The sequence below is a fragment of the Coffea arabica genome, chromosome 3c, assembly GCF_036785885.1.
Source record: "Coffea arabica cultivar ET-39 chromosome 3c, Coffea Arabica ET-39 HiFi, whole genome shotgun sequence".
NCBI lineage: Eukaryota > Viridiplantae > Streptophyta > Magnoliopsida > Gentianales > Rubiaceae > Coffea > Coffea arabica.
The window spans coordinates 37,008,087-37,025,163 of NC_092314.1; the positions used below are offsets into that span (position 1 = coordinate 37,008,087).

General features: G+C 35.0%; 1 protein-coding gene across 1 annotated transcript; it reads right to left on the bottom strand.

The window, feature by feature from the left end:
* Positions 1 to 10,270: 10,270 nt before the first annotated feature.
* LOC113735881 (L-type lectin-domain containing receptor kinase IV.1-like) lies at positions 10,271 to 12,563 on the bottom strand. Its single transcript, XM_027262852.2, has one exon. The coding sequence runs from the start codon at positions 12,504 to 12,506 to the stop codon at positions 10,470 to 10,472; it is 2,037 nt and encodes a 678-aa protein (XP_027118653.1). The 5' UTR covers positions 12,507 to 12,563; the 3' UTR covers positions 10,271 to 10,469.
* Between the last annotated feature and the right edge of the window lie 4,514 nt (positions 12,564 to 17,077).

Sequence of the window (17,077 nt, forward strand, 5' to 3'; positions counted from 1 at the left end):
AGAGGTGCATCTTTATGGTTTTAGTGATTCATTTCATGTAATATCATAGAGGTAATGAATTTGTAGTTAATTTCATAATCACGAAAGTAGATATAGATTAGTTATAAGTGTAATTGATTCACTACAAGAGTGTGTTTTACACGCATGAAGAAATTATACTTTTTTTTTAAAGAAACATACGTTGCGAAATTACACTATAACTAGCGAAAATAGTAGTATTCCATGATCCAAGAATAACACTTGCTTGAGTAATTAGAGATACTATAACCTAAGGAGTTTTAATTTACTATTTTCTTGCACATTTTAACTTAGTTTTATTTCTTTCAATTTGTCCATCGTCTAAATTGTAGAGGAGCTTAGTAGTGCCGATAATTGTCTATTCTTTCCAGTGGATTCGACTCTTAATACCTTATATTCAATCTTGACCTGTAAACTTGCAAAAAATAGCATGTGGGGTATTTAGAATTTTATAAATATAAAACTTGATTATGGAATGAGATTAATTATTATATGCATACTCCACGCTCATCAATATGCATGCCCCGTGCTCGTCAGAGAGAAAGGAAAGGGTAGTGGCAGTGGTGGGGAGATGGTTAAGTTTTCCAATTTTTTAAAAATACCTCACTAAACTTTCAAATCTTAAAAATACCCTTATAAAATACCTCCAAAAACACCTTGAAAAATATCTACAATAAAAGTTTTTAACATATATTGATACAAAATTTTTGCAAAATATTCTCAAAAACACCGAATCCAAATGGAATGTTATATTTTAGTCAACGTTTTAAAACTCGGATCATTAATTGAACCGGTGAACTGTTCGGGTCAAGGTTCAACCGGTCGGATTGGTTCAACCCTGGTTCAATGCATTTTTTAAAAATAATTTATATATATGTACAAAATAAGACTGATAGGTCATAATTTATTGTTAAATTTATAATTATTCTCCCCCTGATTTTAGCCAAATATTATTTTAATTGTCGGATTCTACTTATTTCAGGAGAAGGAATGAAAAGTGCTTCAAATCAAAATTTAGAGGATTCGTTGTACGTTGGGCACTTCAAGCAGTGAGGTCCGCTTGAGAAGCTGAAGAAACTAAATTGTAATAGACTTTATTTTATTTGAGGAAGTCTTGTTTTAATTTTTGAAGGCCAGCTTCGGATGAGAGGAAATCCCTTCCTCTATTTTCGGGGGAGACTACTTGTTTTAGGAGACTTCCGGTTGGCTAAGGTTTTTTACTTTCGCTTTTGCTTTTGAATTGTGGGGTGGCCGTGGCTTTGATAAGCAATAAGGAGACAAAAACAAAGGCCACGGTGGTTGACCTTAAAGAGACTACTTTTTCATTCTTGTAGGATCACAATGGAAAGGAACAAAGTAGAGAAACCTTTCTCGCATGTTTTGTGAGGCTAGCCGCCATTGTTGACCCTTTGTCTTTGTACTTTTCTTCTTAATTCCGATACTTCATCACGCTCTTGGGGGAGAATGGCTGCGGCAATAAACTCCAATATTTCGCACATGGCTTTTTTCATGGAGATGAATTAAGCTTTTCTAGTCAAGGGGACAACTGAAGATTTGGTTCAACAATTACTGTGAGATCTGATTTATTTTAATTGCTTCCTCCATTTATCGGTATCCATATGTTTCCTGCTTTTAACCATTATAGCTCTTGTGTATGATTGATTAGTGCGCAATAATTAATTATTCATATAGGCTATTTTGCTAAATAGGGGTAATTGAATCCGTAATCGTTCGTTATCTCTATCCCAGTAGCAACTGGTGTAATTGGATTTATGTCAGGGAAACATACGATCTAATTTAAACAAATTCTCGTAGCGTGTTTGATAGTTACGATTGGGCCTTTCTAATTCTTAATGCAATCTAGAAATTAAATCCTACGGTCGTACCTAGGGTTGTTTTTGGGTTAGAGAATTAGTTAACAGTCGTACCTTAACTATCGAGAAAGCAAGGAAAGGTTGGTTGTTTATCGCGTGTATGACAACTATAACCTATCTATTAATAAATGAGGAATTACCTATGCATCGATGATCAGTGCATGAACCATTTCTGAAGTGTATCCTTGGCTAGAGTTTCTCCAATTATTTCTTTTAATTAATTATTTTATGCATTTAATTTATTTAGTTAGCATTTAATCCTGAAAACCGCCATACTTTGAACTCTAGAAGAAACGAATTATCCCCAGTCCCTGTGGATTCGATCCTACTCACCGCTATATACAAAATCTGTATTTCTCTTGAGTAGGTAATTATTATTGCACAGGCTAGACGCCTGTCAATTTTTGGCGCCGCTGCCGGGGACTGGTGCCTGATTAATTTGTTTCTTTTTGAGTTCATCTTGTTTTCATTTTTTTTAAATTTTTTTTCTCTTATTGTTTTTTTATATATAGTTTATGGTTGCTAATATTCCGTATTTTAGTGATAGACTGGATTTTATTTCTAAAAGGAGTTATGAGGCTTGTGCTTTTTCTAATGATCAATGGGCTGCTACAAATTGTGAAACTTATTTTATCTCAGATCATTCAATCGACATATGTCATACATTTCAAGATGGTCTAAGTGCTACAATCGATATTTTTAAAATTTTTTTACCTCAATATCAAACATGGTATGACCCTTATTCAAATGGGTATGAGCAAGGATGGTGGGATGATTCCAATTTTAATTATTAACAAAGGCCAATAGATTTTCAACAGTTAGAGTCTCAAGAACCGTCATCCATGTCAGATATGTCTCTTGAAGAAATAGTTGAATTAATAGCTACTAACACATATCAAATTCAACAGGAGGTACATCAACTTCAACAGGAGACACAAAGGATGAGTAAAGAGATGAAAGAAGGAAGGCGTGAATGGGCATCTAAAATGAGCAAATTGATTTCTCTAGTTTATGAAGAATTGCCCTCACCAACTATTATCGACCATGAGGAAGATGAGAGTGCAATTATTCTGACAAATGACATGGTACTACAAGAGTCTCAAGAAAAAGAATCTAAAGATGTAGTTGAAAAGAAAGTTGAAGCGCAAGAATTGAGACCCCGACATCAAATGGTTCAAGTGAATGAATCCAGTGAACAATCCCCAAATGCGGTGACATCTCCTCCATTCCTTGATCAATATTCTCCTGACTCTTATTCTTTAATTCCTGTTAGTGAGATTGATTTCATTATACCAGAAAATTTTGGATTTCATGACAGGAATAAGTTAAGAGCCACGATGGCAAAATATTTCGAACCAATAAGTGCTTGTGATGGAGGAGTGAGTAAAGACTTAAGGTCATTACTTGGTTGTCCATAGAAGACCGTAGCTCGTGTGCTCAAGAATTACTCTATTTACGAGGGCTATCAGGATTACATAGAAGATGAAGAACTGAAGGTAGAGCTACACGATTTTATCCTCCATGAATAAATAGGACAATGTCTAGGCAAAGACATTAAAGAAAGGTGCTGCTTGGGAGGCAACCCAAGACTCTTTATTTTAGTTTTCTTATGCTGTTGGAAATTTTGTTAAGTGTTAGTTGCAGTGATTTGTTGCTTTTGTGGCAGGAAGTTGGCAGTTAGACGTGCCCATGCCAGTTGGTCACGCCTAAGGAAGGAAGATTTAATTTGGCGGACAGAGGACTACCCAGCAGTTAGGCGTGCCCACACCAAGTGGTCATGTCTAAGGAACTCAATTTCTGAAAATTGGTCAGAAGACTCTCTAATAGTTAGGCGTGCCCATGTCAGGTGGTTACGCTTAAAGATCTTAATTTCGGACGGTTGGTCAGAAGACTCGACGGCAGTTAGGCGTGTCCACGCCTAACACAGGGGTTCCTTTATTCAAAAAAAAAAAAGTCCCTTACTGCTTGTTCTTATCTCTATTCAAACAAAGGATAAAAGGAAGAACCAACCAATTTCACCTACGCCATAGCTGCTCGAGACCCTCCATTACGTGCTCAGGGAAGTTTCGTTGTTCCTTTTGTTTCGTATTGTATTGTTTATCTCTTACATTGGGGACAATGTAAGATTTAGGTGTGGGGGGAGTAGTATATTGGTATTTTATTGAAAAAAGTGCAAGCGTAGGCATTTTTGTTGGAATTTTTTTTTTTTGACTTTGTTGAATTTTATCCAATTATTGCCTATCTTTGTGCATATTTGTGATTATTCCTGATAAACGATGGTTAGATGTCTCAAATTTTTCTACTGCCAAGATTTTATACTCTAAGGTGTTAAGTATGACATGGTTAAGTTTAAGGGTATCTCTTCGGTGAATATTTGACATTTTGTGACTTTTGCATTTTTTGGTTAACTTTTCTAAGTATTGTAAATATTTGTCTAGCATTTTTTGTGCAAATTGGTTCAACTATTAATCTTAGTTCTCCATGTTTAAGAAATAAAGCGGGTTTGTGTGATTATTAATTTTAATTCGGTGCTTATTTATGAATAGTATTCTGCTATACTCCGCTAGTATCGTTGCCTAGTAACCGGAGGTCTTCACCATAAGTGTCGATTTTCGCGTCAAAAAGCGACGATAACTATGAGTAAGTGGTTTTTAAGCGATGATGGCTGAGTAACCGGGCTCCTTCATGTGACCAATGTCGGAGTTCGTGTCAAAACGCTTGAATGGCTAAAAACTAAGCATTCCCCCGAATAAAAAAAAAATCAATCGTGGGGATATTTTAGAAAAAAGTGCTAATAGTAACAAAATGTGAAAGTGTTTGAATGAATTGTTAGCCCGCTGATCCATGAATTTTAATGTTGAGATTTTGCTTATTAGTCGAACTATTTGCTTATGGATGTTGGTTGAATATTTTATATTCTTAGATTAGTTAGTCATAAATTGAAAGAGTTCTTAATCTTGAAAGCTAACTGGAGGGATATTTCTTGAAAATTTCCACTAATACTTGACATGTGTTTTAATTGTATCTTGGCAATAGGAGATTTGAGTAATACCATTGTTTGAATTTGATTACTTGATTCGTGTTCTCATACTTGAGGACAAGCATGGTTTAGGTGTGGGGGAAATTGATAGGTCATAATTTGTTGTTAAATTTATAATTATTCTCCCCCTGATTTTAGCCAAATATTATTTTAATTGTCGGATTCTACTTATATTTGGTATTTTTTGCTTATTTCAGGAGAAGGAATGAAAAGTGCTTAAAATCAAAATTTAGAGGATTCGTTGTACGTTGGGCACTTTAAGCAGTGGGGTCCGCTTGAGAAGTTGAAGAAACTAAATTGTAATAGACTTTATTTTATTTGAGGAAGTCTTGTTTTAATTTTTGAAGGCCAGCTTCGGATGAGAGGAAATCCCTTCCTCTATTTTCGGGGGAGACTACTTGTTTTAGGAGACTTCCGGTTGGCTAAGGTTTTTTACTTTCGCTTTTGCTTTTGAATTGTGGGGTGGCCGTGGCTTTGATAAGCAATAAGGAGACAAAAACAAAGGCCACGGTGGTTGACCTTAAAGAGACTACTTTTTCATTCTTGTAGGATCACAATGGAAAGGAACAAAGTAGAGAAACCTTTCTCGCATGTTTTGTGAGGCTAGCCGCCATTGTTGACCCTTTGTCTTTGTACTTTTCTTCTAAATTCCGATACTTCATCACGCTCTTGGGGGAGAATGGCTGCGGCAATAAACTCTAATATTTCGCGCATGATTTTTTTCATGGAGATGAATTAAGCTTTTCTAGTCAAGAGGACAACTGAAGATTTGGTTCAATAATTACTGTGAGATCTAATTTATTTTAATTGCTTCCTCCATTTATCGATATTCATATATTTCCTACTTTTAACCGTTATAACTCTTGTGTATGATTGATTAATGCGCAATAATTAATTATTCATATAGGCTATTTTGCTAAATAGGGGTAATTGAATCCGTAATCGTTCATTATCTCTATCCCAGTAGCAACTGGCGTAATTGGATTTATGTCAGGGAAACATAAGATCTAACTTAAACAAACTCTCGTAGAGTGTTTGTTAGTTAAGATTGGGCCTTTCTAATTCTTAATGCAACCTAGAAATTAAACCCTACGGTCGTACCTAGGGTTGTTTTTGGGTTAGAGAAATAGTTAACGGTCGTACCTTAACTATCGAGAAAGTAAGGAAAGGTTGGTTGTTTATCGCGTGTATGACAACTATAACCTATCTATTAATAAATGAGGAATTACCTATGCATCGATGATCAGTGCATGAACCATTTCTGAAGTGTATCCTTGGCTAGAGTTTCTCCAATTATTTCTTTTAATTAATTATTTTCTGCATTTAATTTATTTAGTTAGCATTTAATCCTGAAAACCGCCATACTTTGAACTCTAGAAGAAACGAATTATCCCCAGTCCATGTGGATTCGACCCTACTCACCGCTATATACAAAATCTGTATTTCTCTTGAGTAGATAATTATTATTACACAGGCTCGACACTTGTCGAGCCTTATAAATCTTAAATCTTAAAAATATCCTTATAAAATACCTCCAAAAACACCTTGAAAAATATCTACAATAAAAGTTTTTAACATATATTGATACAAAATTTTTGCAAAATATTCTCAAAAACACCTAATCCAAATGGAATGTTATATTTTAGTCAACGTTTTAAAACTCGGATCATTAATTGAACCGGTGAACTGTTCGGATCAAAGTTCAACCGGTCGGATCGGTTCAACCCTGGTTCAATAAATTTTTTAAAAAATAATTTATATATATGTACAAAATAAGACATGCAATGGACTAATTTAAAACTTTATATGATGAAAAGTTTACTATTTTTGAATAACTTGGATTTTCAAAAATAAATTTTTTAAATTATGAGTTGAAAGAAATAAATTTCATCTCAATTTCAATTATATCTACCAACAATAATCTTAAATCCAACCCAAAAATACCACAATATTTTGAAATTATACAAAATTCATGTCTATGAGAATTTAGACATTGTGTATTTAAATTTTAATTTACGTTTTTGGGATTTAGAGATTGCAATTTAAAAAGGAAGTTTGGAGTTTGAAGGAAGTCAAGAGAATTGAAAATAGAAATGCAAACTTGATAAGAAACAAAAAATAAGATAAAAGTGAGTTGTTGTGGCATCAAATAATTAGTCTTTTGAGTTAAAAAATAATAATTTTTTTTAACTTTTTTAAATTTAATGGACAAAAACAAAATTAAAAGATGAAAGAAAACATCAATAAATTAAAACTAAAGAGATTTGATTGAAAAGAGAGTGACAAAAGAAAAGAGGGGAGAGAGATAGAGAGAGAGAGAGAGAGAGAGTTGAAAATTAAAAAAAAATGAGTCACGAGAGGATGAGATTTTATAAGAAATATGGAGAAAAGAAAGTTGGATATTTGTTTTATATAAATAAGTTATCATAAAAGACTAATAAGATTTGATGGTACAATAGTTACTACATTGGTCTTCTATCACAAAGATCTTGAGTTTGGACCTTGGTAGTTGCATTCTGCAAATTTTTTTAAAAAAGAGAGAGAGAGAGAGAGAGGGGGGGGGGGGGAACTTGAAAACCGGAAACCACTAGTTCATCGGTTTTCACGGGTTTGATCGATTTTCTAATAGAGTCAACTCTAAAATAGAACCGGACCGGTGCTATAGCCGGTTCGCGGTTTAACTAGTCGAGCCGGCAGGTCCACTCCAGCTTTAAAACACTGGTTTTAGTAAGGTCCCCCCCCCCCCCCCCCCCCCCCCCAAAAATTATTTTTGTAGATTGAAAAAATTATTTTTGTAGTTTGAGGGGTATAAAGTTTTAAATTATAACAACGGGCAATGGATTTAATTTCACCCGACAAAGATTACCCTTTTATTTCTCTAATACAATATATGCTGCTCAAATGTGAATGGTTTTGAAAATCCTAACCCTTTCCCGTAGAATCCGCACACCCAGTTTCAAAATAAAAATATAAAGTCCAGCCCTGCATATCCAATTAGAGTCCAGATCAAGCATACTTGTTTATTACGAAAATCCATCAGTGAAGCCAGTAAAATCCCAAAATCGTATATACTTTTCAACTTCATCCAAACATACAAACTCAAACCACTGTGGCAGTATCGGAAGCGTGGGAGACTTATGACAAGACCTATTTGAGTAGTGGATTATTTATACAAATTTATTTATTTGTACCGTCAATACATTTTTTAACAATCATTTTATTTTATATACATTGTATAAAAAAGGGTGTTATAATATTTTTTTAAAAAAATTATTTTAAATAATCTACTATTCAAGTACACTTATGATAGGAACAGTCAGTATTAGGGTGAAAAAACACCATGGATTCTAGAGGGATGGTGATGCCGTGGTGGAGCATTGAGAAGGGTTGACGGTGTAGAGAGAAGCGAAGAGGAGAAATTTGTTTGATGGCGTTGAATGTTATAAGTTAATTTTTGTCTATTACCACTGAATCGCTCTCACTGCAAAAATTACTCTGTCATTCTTTTAATTGGCTTCTTATTTTTATATCAAAAGTCAAATAATCCTATGCTAATATGACTCAAATCCACCACCTGACCATTTCCACGACTAGACTATTCATATATGGGCAGTGTAGATAAAGAAAATTTATTTAATTTATTTAGTCAAGATTAAATAAATTGAATTGATCTTGATTAAATTAAATTAAATTTAATAGAAGTCCATTATGTTTTGGACTGGCAAATTGGGCCAATATTATATGGGGCTATTAAATCAAATTAAATCCATAATGTCCGCTTAAGTTGGAGTGAATTAATTGATTTATTAATTCTCAATGGACTATTTGGGTTGGCCCATTATTTAAGCCCAAGTTAAATGGATTTCTTGAGGAACAAGTGATTCAAAATGCAGGAAGATTCGGAGGGTTTTCCTAAAGACCTAGCCTACATATTTTGGCTATAAATAGAGGTCTTCCCTCAAGGCAAGGACATAAGAAAAATCCCTAACTTTCGGAGAAACTCTGTCAAATTTTCTCAAGAGCTTTCTTCCTCAAATCCAAGTCCAATTCAAATCAAACAAATCCTCCTGTTATCGGTGTTGAAGACTTGAAGTTCCAAGTGTTTGACGCCATCATCAAATCAATTGTTTTCTACGCCAAAATTGTAGGAAGCACCCTGTCGATTGGAGAACAAGTCTTTTCGGCCCTTCAATTGAAGCTATTCGAAGAAAAGAATCAGAGGATTAATTTCTTTGATGCAAGAATTTTCAGAGATTGTAACCCGCTTTTATTTGATTTAATCAATTTGATATTTGTGCAAGTTTTCTTGTCTTTTATTTCAGGCAACAAAATTTGTGCTTACAGGCAGGTAGGCTTTCACTTAGTCAAGTTTCACCTTCAGGCTAAAGAAATGTAGAGGATTGTACTAGGGTAGCGATGTTGATGCCCCTACCCCGTTCGCATATATGCTTGTTGAACGTCACCTGAATCTTTCTTTCTGTAACTATTTATTATTGAATAAATTTTATACATATTGATACTGCATACACTAGTATGGTGGATATATGATATTGATACTGCATACACTAGTATGGTGGATATATGATAAATGAGTAAAATTTAAACATAAATTTAGGTTTTTTTTTAAAAAAAGTTATAATGTAAAATAAACGCCTGCAGTTAGAATGAACTGGGAGCAATAAACCTGAGTTGGTCTTTTTTTTTTTTTTGTCTCTTATTTTTAAGTAACTAGCTAGGTACAATGCAATAAACCTGAGTTGTGTTAGTATCGGATGATTAACATAATGTGCCTCTTTTATATCTGTTGCAGGCAAATTAAATGCATAGCTTTTAAGCTTTTTCGTGACTAAGGGTTACTTTCTTTAATTACACTATGAAGTCCATTCTTCTTTTCTTAGCTCCTCAGACGTATCACAGAAAATCGTTATCAAGCTAATTTTGAAATTTGATGGAATATTTAAATGAAATGAACAATTAATTTCCGGCAATCAAGAAGCATGACTAATGGACGACAAGTTTAATGAAGGGTAAAAGAATTTTAAAGATCCATTGAGTTCTTTAATATGTGACAAAAATGTGAGTCGTTCTGGAATAAAGAACCAGATAGTATCAATCTTTGGGCAATTGATGGGTGAGGCTTCTGTGCTCTTATTCATCGGTATGATGGGAAGATTTCAAGAATGTTTTAGTGCAACAATTTCGATCTTGTTTGGATTGCAATTTTTTGAAGTTTTTGTAACAATTTGATATATGTAAAATAAAAGAGTGATTGAAAAATATATTTTCGAAAACGTCAAAATTTTTGGATGGAAAGTCACTATCCGAACAAGGCCAGATCTCAGAAAAGATGTTAATGAATAGGTGCTGTTAATGAAAGTTTTTACAAGGCATACAGAATCTAGAGAATAGAAAATACAGAAAAGGGGAAAAGAACAAACTTACAATATTAAAACATGGCATATTTGGGATGCCGCACTAATAAAGAGTCGAAGCTCTTCTTTCCTAAATCTACAAAATTAGAAAGATATGCATCTTAATTACCGACCACCAGACAGAAGGGAGTCTGCTACAGAATGTGAGTAACATCTGTCTCTGGAAGTTGCAAATGACGATGTAATATCTTCGAAGTCAGGATGGGTGATGCCAATGCCAACAGCAGAAACGCCCATGGCTAGTGATGATAAATCTGGTAAGGCAGCTGATCCCTCCAAGTACGACAGAACTTGTCTCATACTTGGCCTAATCTTTGGTTCTGAATGAGAGCATAGCAAGCCCAGTTTCAACACCAATTCTGCTTCCTCTTTCACATACTCATTACCCAAATTATGATCAACTGCCTGGAGTACACAACCTGCTTTCCAGCAAGAAAATACCCAATCAACCAAAATGATATTATCTGCTGGTTCTGCTCGGGGTTCTATCGGCCTTCTTCCACAGGCAACCTCTAGCAAAAACGCCCCAAAAGCATACACATCAGTGCTCGTTGTTGCCATCCCAGTCCTATTATGCTCAGGGGCAAGGTAGCCAATAGATCCCGCTACATGGGTGCTTTGAGGGAGAGTTCCGTGATCGTATAGCCTTGCCAGGCCGAAATCTCCTAATCTCCCATTCAGTTCATCATCTAACAATACATTACTGGCTTTTACATCTCGGTGGATCACTACTTGCTCCCATTCTTCGTGTAGATACAGTAATCCTAACGCTACACCTTTGATGACTCGAAATCTTTGGCTCCAGTTGAGGGCGCAGTTTGGTTGGTTGTACAAAAACTTGTCTAGACTACCATTGGACATGAACTCGTATACCAAAAGCAACTCTCCTTTACGCCGACAATAACCCAACAGTGGCACTAAATTTCTATGGCGTAAGCGCCCAATACTGACGATTTCTGCAATAAATGCTCTCATTCCCTGTCTTGCTCGATGAGAGACCTTCTTGACAGCAACCTCAACCATGTTTGTCGGCAACACGCCTTTGTAGACCTGGCCAAATCCGCCTTCCCCTAACAGCTGTTTTTGTGTAAACCCCTTGGTGGCAATGTATAAATCTTTGTACTTGAACCTGTGAGGCCCATAGGCAAGTTCCCATTCTTCCAGCACTTCTGCAAACTTCCACTTCCTCCTTAAATAATAAGCTACCCCAAAAGCTACAATCGACAGCAAAAGTATGGAAAGCAGGGGCAATCCCACGGTGAAAAATTTAGAAACTTTCTTAGGTCCCAACCGAGGAAGCTTGGGAAGCCGAGAGAGATCAAGCGCTTGCGCATCACCATTCATCTTGAAGCTCCATCCCAGTACAAAATTACCTAACCCGTTGTTGATTGGACTAGTGGCTGCAGAAAAGCCAACATACATGGTTTGCCGTAAAATTGGTGAAAGATCATATCTCAGAGACAAAAGAGGAGTATGTGGTTTAGCAGCCGCTATTGGAGATAATGTAACATCGATTCTCCTATCCATCCCATCGTATTCCACCCAAAGTTGCATCGGTTGACCGCTGGCAAGAGTTAAGTTATCAAATGAATTCTTGTTATTAGCCCGGTAACTTGCTGGCTGGGATACCGTGGACCTCATAGAGTTAATGTCAATACCAACATGGTTGTCATTGATATCGTCAAAATCTGGGTTTTGGATAGTGTCAAGCTCCACGGCAAAAAGGTGATTTGTTCTATTGCCATCTGTGCTTTCGTCGAAGAGGCCGAGGAAACGTGTGGAAGCCCCTTCTGCAAGGCCTCTTGTTGGCGCAATCACAAAAGCTATTCCCTCACCTGGAATGCCTGGGAGCCCAGCTACCATAGCAAACACAAATTGGGTGGAAAAGGAGAAAGCTGAACTATTAGATGTGCTCTTGAATTTGATGGGATTAGGATAGAAGGCATGTCCCGTCTGTAAGTTGGTGGTGTTGGTTATCCATAGAAGGCCATTGCTGGTGATTTTGGCTACTCCATCCAGGCTAAGATTTGATGAGTGAAATCCTTGATAGATGAACCCAACATCGTCAAAAGCTGCTGCACCAGCAGCAGGGGTGTGAACTAGAAAATAGGCTAAGATTACTGTTAGAAGTCTGAATGACATGGCTATCCAACTGCGAAATCCTTGGTTATTTTGTAGCCTATATATTACTATCTACCGGTTGTACATACTGGATTGTCCGATGTACAATACTTTCAATGGGTCCGCATACATGATGCAATGCTCTGAGTTGTCATGCATAGTTTTCATATGTGACAATTAATTTATGTTGACGAAAATGATGATTGAAATTGAAACTCTTTTCTAAGAATGAGGCAGGAAAACCCGCAAAAGGTGAGCTTCCAAACCACCTCGTCAAAGTTCATAACTATCTATCAATGTATTCTCTAAATAAAATTGTTACGAGTCTTTCAAATTATCAATATAATCCACTGTGGTAGTGTTGGGCAGGGAAGCACATTTTAGGCCTTGTTTGGACAGTCATTTTCCAAAGAAAAATTGCTACGTTTTTCATGAATACATTTTTCAATCATCTTTTTATCTCATATATATCAAATCGTTACAAGAATTTTTCTACAAAAAATCTAAAAAAAATTGCAATTCAAACACAACCAGATTTAACAATAGGAACACTTGGTATTAGGTTGGAAAAACATCACACATTCTAGTGGGATGGTGATGCCTTGGTGGAGCGTGGAAAAGGATTGACGGCGTAGACGGAAGGAAAGAGAAGTGATTTGTTTGTTGACAGCATTGGTGGAGCATGGAAAAGGGTTCGCGCCCAAGACATCACCATCCCTCTAGAATATGTGATGTTTTTCTACCCCAACACAGTGCGTTCCATCATCACAGTAATTTGTTTCTTGTGCTTCCCTGCCCAAGACTCTGGACCGTAAAAATTGCTTTGTCATTCTTTTAACTGACTTTTTACTTTTACATCAAAACTCAAATAAACGAACCCCTTTTAAAAAAATATTTTGTACACTATTTTTAAAAAATGTGTTCTATATTTTTTTTAAGAAAATCTTAAATTTTGTTAGCAACAACCAGGTTATGGTACTGTTTTATAACTATTCATTTATATATATTTATTTACTTTCGACAAATATCTTGCACACACATCATTTATGAGAATTATTGAGCTCACACTCAAATAGTACCTGTGTGACTTAATTTACGAGTCAATCACTCTGTTAATGTGACTCAAATCTACTATCAACCTTTTCCATGACTAGAGTACTCATTCGTGGTTAGATAGGGTTTGAATTAGTCAAGTTTCACTAAAGAAATGTAGTGGATTGTATTGAGGTATGGATGGGGACAACCCTATCCCATTCATATATGTGCTTGTTGAATCTCACTTGATTCTTTTTTCTTTACTTGTTGTATAACGATTTGTAATACTTTGAATTTAAGATTGAGCTTTAATTATTTTTTCTTAGTATTTAACATTAGTTGAGTATTTGGATTTTTTGTTTCCTCATATGTTTCGTTTTTACTTTTTTTTTTTTTTTGAAAAAAAATTGAATAAAATTCAATGCCTGTGAAGAATAGCTGGAAAAACATTGGGCTCAGGAAGTAGGCACGAGAAGGAAGACTTTTCAAGATTGGGCTCTAGCGGAAATGGGATGGGACCCGCCATATTGAAATTCTTTGTTATACAAGAAGATTAGGACGTGGAAGTGGAGTGGGAACTGTCACGCCACAATTTTTTTGGTCGTACGAGTATGATATAAATTTTGTTTTCCAACCCAAAAAATAAAAGTTTAGAAACGCTCTAGGATTGTTTCGAGTTCAACCATCTCGGAACGGTTTGGTCTAATTTTAAAAAATATACATCCATTCTTTTAAGATATAAATTATTTTGAACACAAAATAAATAAAAACTAAATTTTTATGAATTTCAAATATAACTTAAAAAATGAGATACAAAATGAAATACGAGCCTTATTAATTTTTGAGATAATCTTGGGTCTTAACCTTTTAAGGACGGTTACTATAGCAGCCGTCATGTCCTGCTCTCATTATAATAAACTGGGAGCAGTCGGGGATGTTGGATGAGATTTTCAAAAGATTGACTGGTGGACGTGGGATGCGACCTCACCATATTTCCTTTCAAATGTAGATAAATCTTACTACACGTTTAATTGGGGTAATCATCACTATGGAATGGATTTTTAAGTTATCAAATCCCTTATCTATTGTTTGGTTGGTACCTGTAGGTATAGATCTATCACTATGAAAGACTAAAAGTGGACAAACGGCATTCCGGATCAAATTGGGCACTTTTGCTCCCATTCCCGAATTTTAAGTGTATAAATAAAATAATAAAAAAAGGAAACTCATGTTCATCAGATCCACAAACTTTCAGTGTTCAGCATCTTCTTCACCTTCAATCCTTCATTCCCTCTTCTCACCACTCCCATCTTTGCTGTCTCCTCGATCTCCTTCCATCATGTACGCTCCACTCCCCTCTCCCTCTCCATTACTATTCTTGCTCTTCTTCCAATCCATATTCCAATTAGAGGAAGGCAAATCTGTTGCCATGACGGGTTTCAGAGGCGAATCTCCTCACTCTCTATTACTGCTCTTTTTTTATATATTTTTTTTTTTGGATCAAATGGCAATGTACTCTCCATTACTACCCTTGCACTTGAAATTGTTTTATTTGTTTAGGCAACTTGTACAACTCTCTGCAAATCCATAAAAAGGCAAAGATGACGTAGGAAAATAAAAAATTAAAAATGAGTTGATTCCTATAGCAACGCAATCGCTAAACAGGCGTTCACACCAAAGGGAATCCCTGAAAACCTATAGTCAATGAGGGGTTATAGTTATTGCCATTCCGGAGATTGAACCAAACGGGTGGTTAGTAGTCCGAAGACATTAAAGAGTTGTTAATGAACAAATTAAAGAGTTGTCTACAGTCTTTGGTCATCCGCAAGATGTTGTAAAATGATGTGCTTTGTACCTGGGGATTCAAATTAGGGCAAAAAACAAAAAATGCCTATGTGGTAAATTTAATATATAGAAAAGTTTTCCATGGTTTCAAAACGTACAACACAACATCTCATGTTTTGAACTAAATTGTAAAAGTGATGGAATCCGTTAAATTTAACGAAAGTGGACTTATTGGAACTTTGAAAAAAAATTGATACCTAATTTTTAACAAATATATATATTCTACCCCTTTATCCTCAATTTTCTTTTTCTAGAGAATAAAACAAATAATTTTATTGAGCTGTCTTTTGCTTAATTATATTAACGTATTTTTGTCATTTCGTCCACTTTCGTTAAGTTTACTACCTTTATAATTTAGTTTAAAACATGAGATCTCGTGTTGTACGTTTTGAAACCATAAGGTACTTTTCTGTATTTTAGGTTTATCACAAGGTTTTTTGTTTTTTAACCCTTCAAATTAATACCCACACGCTAGGGCTTGGGGGTTTGTGTAATTGCCACTCAAATCCGTGCGTGTCAGGTGATTACGCATGTAGCAATGAATTAAAATCTAGATCATGTTTTTCATTCATTAGTATTACAATTAGTTTCAGATTATGCCGATATTTTAAGTGTTTTAAACTCCAACTAAACCAGCTAGTTGGATCTGTTGAATAAAAAAATCAGTAAGTTCTCCAATTCAAATTTATTGGAGAAATCGAATGGAAAGACCTTGTCAAACTCGATCAAAAAATGAAAATCAGAAAAAAAAATGGAATGAATTGGCTTCGTCATTTTCTCTTTTCGTATTTTGTGCACATTTCTTTTTGTCATTTTATTTTTTTTTCATTTTCTTAAAATCCTATATAATTGAATATTGTAGACAAACCTTTATATTATGTTGTTTGACTTGTGGATAATTTGAATAACTATAAATGCTTTTATGAATACTTTTCTAATAAACAAACCAATCTTAGTGTCTATTACTTGTCAAACAGGTATTATGGATTTAGTTATAAGTATATCAATTTTCATTTTCGATGTAAAAACACTTAATCTAAGATTTTTGTAGGATTTTTCTATGCTATTTCATTTTTTTATGTAATTGATATATATGTATGATATCATGATGTTGTAGTTCTTGCTTTTTAGTATCAAGTTAACCAGTTAAGGACTTTCTGACCCCTTGCCTCAGTCACTGAAGCTGTTTGGCTTGAGTTCAGAACATGGCTTCCATGTTTATCTTAGGCAAATTAAACGGAGACCTATTGAGTTTTTGTCAAGATTATAAATGTTTTTCTGAAATTACACTATAGTAATATTTTTGTTTGTTTTCTTTGCTGGGTTTAACATTTGAACATATCATCACCTTGCAACCAAGCTAATCTTGATATTATATGAAAGAAGAACTAAGTAAAATTAACAATTTCTACCAAATAAAGAAGCATAAAAATTGGATGCAAAATTCAATGAAGATTCAAAGAATTTTGATGATGATGTTAAATCGAGTTCTTGTACATATGACAGAAATGTGAGTCTGGTGGAGTTCATTTACGTTTGCAGGGTGGAAAGACGAAGGAAAAACAGAACAGATGTGCACAAAATATGCCTCACTTGTCAATGTAATTCACGGCAATAGAAGCTTTGATTTCATTCCTTTTTTTTTTTGGAATCATAAAACCAGAAAAATTAACTTCTTGAAAAAAATGCGATTCTTACTCACCCACCACAGG

Excerpts from the sequence above, each read along its gene's own strand:
- LOC113735881 (XM_027262852.2), bottom strand. The coding sequence starts at position 12,506 with ATGTCATTCAGACTTCTAACAGTAATCTTAGCCTATTTTCTAGTTCAC.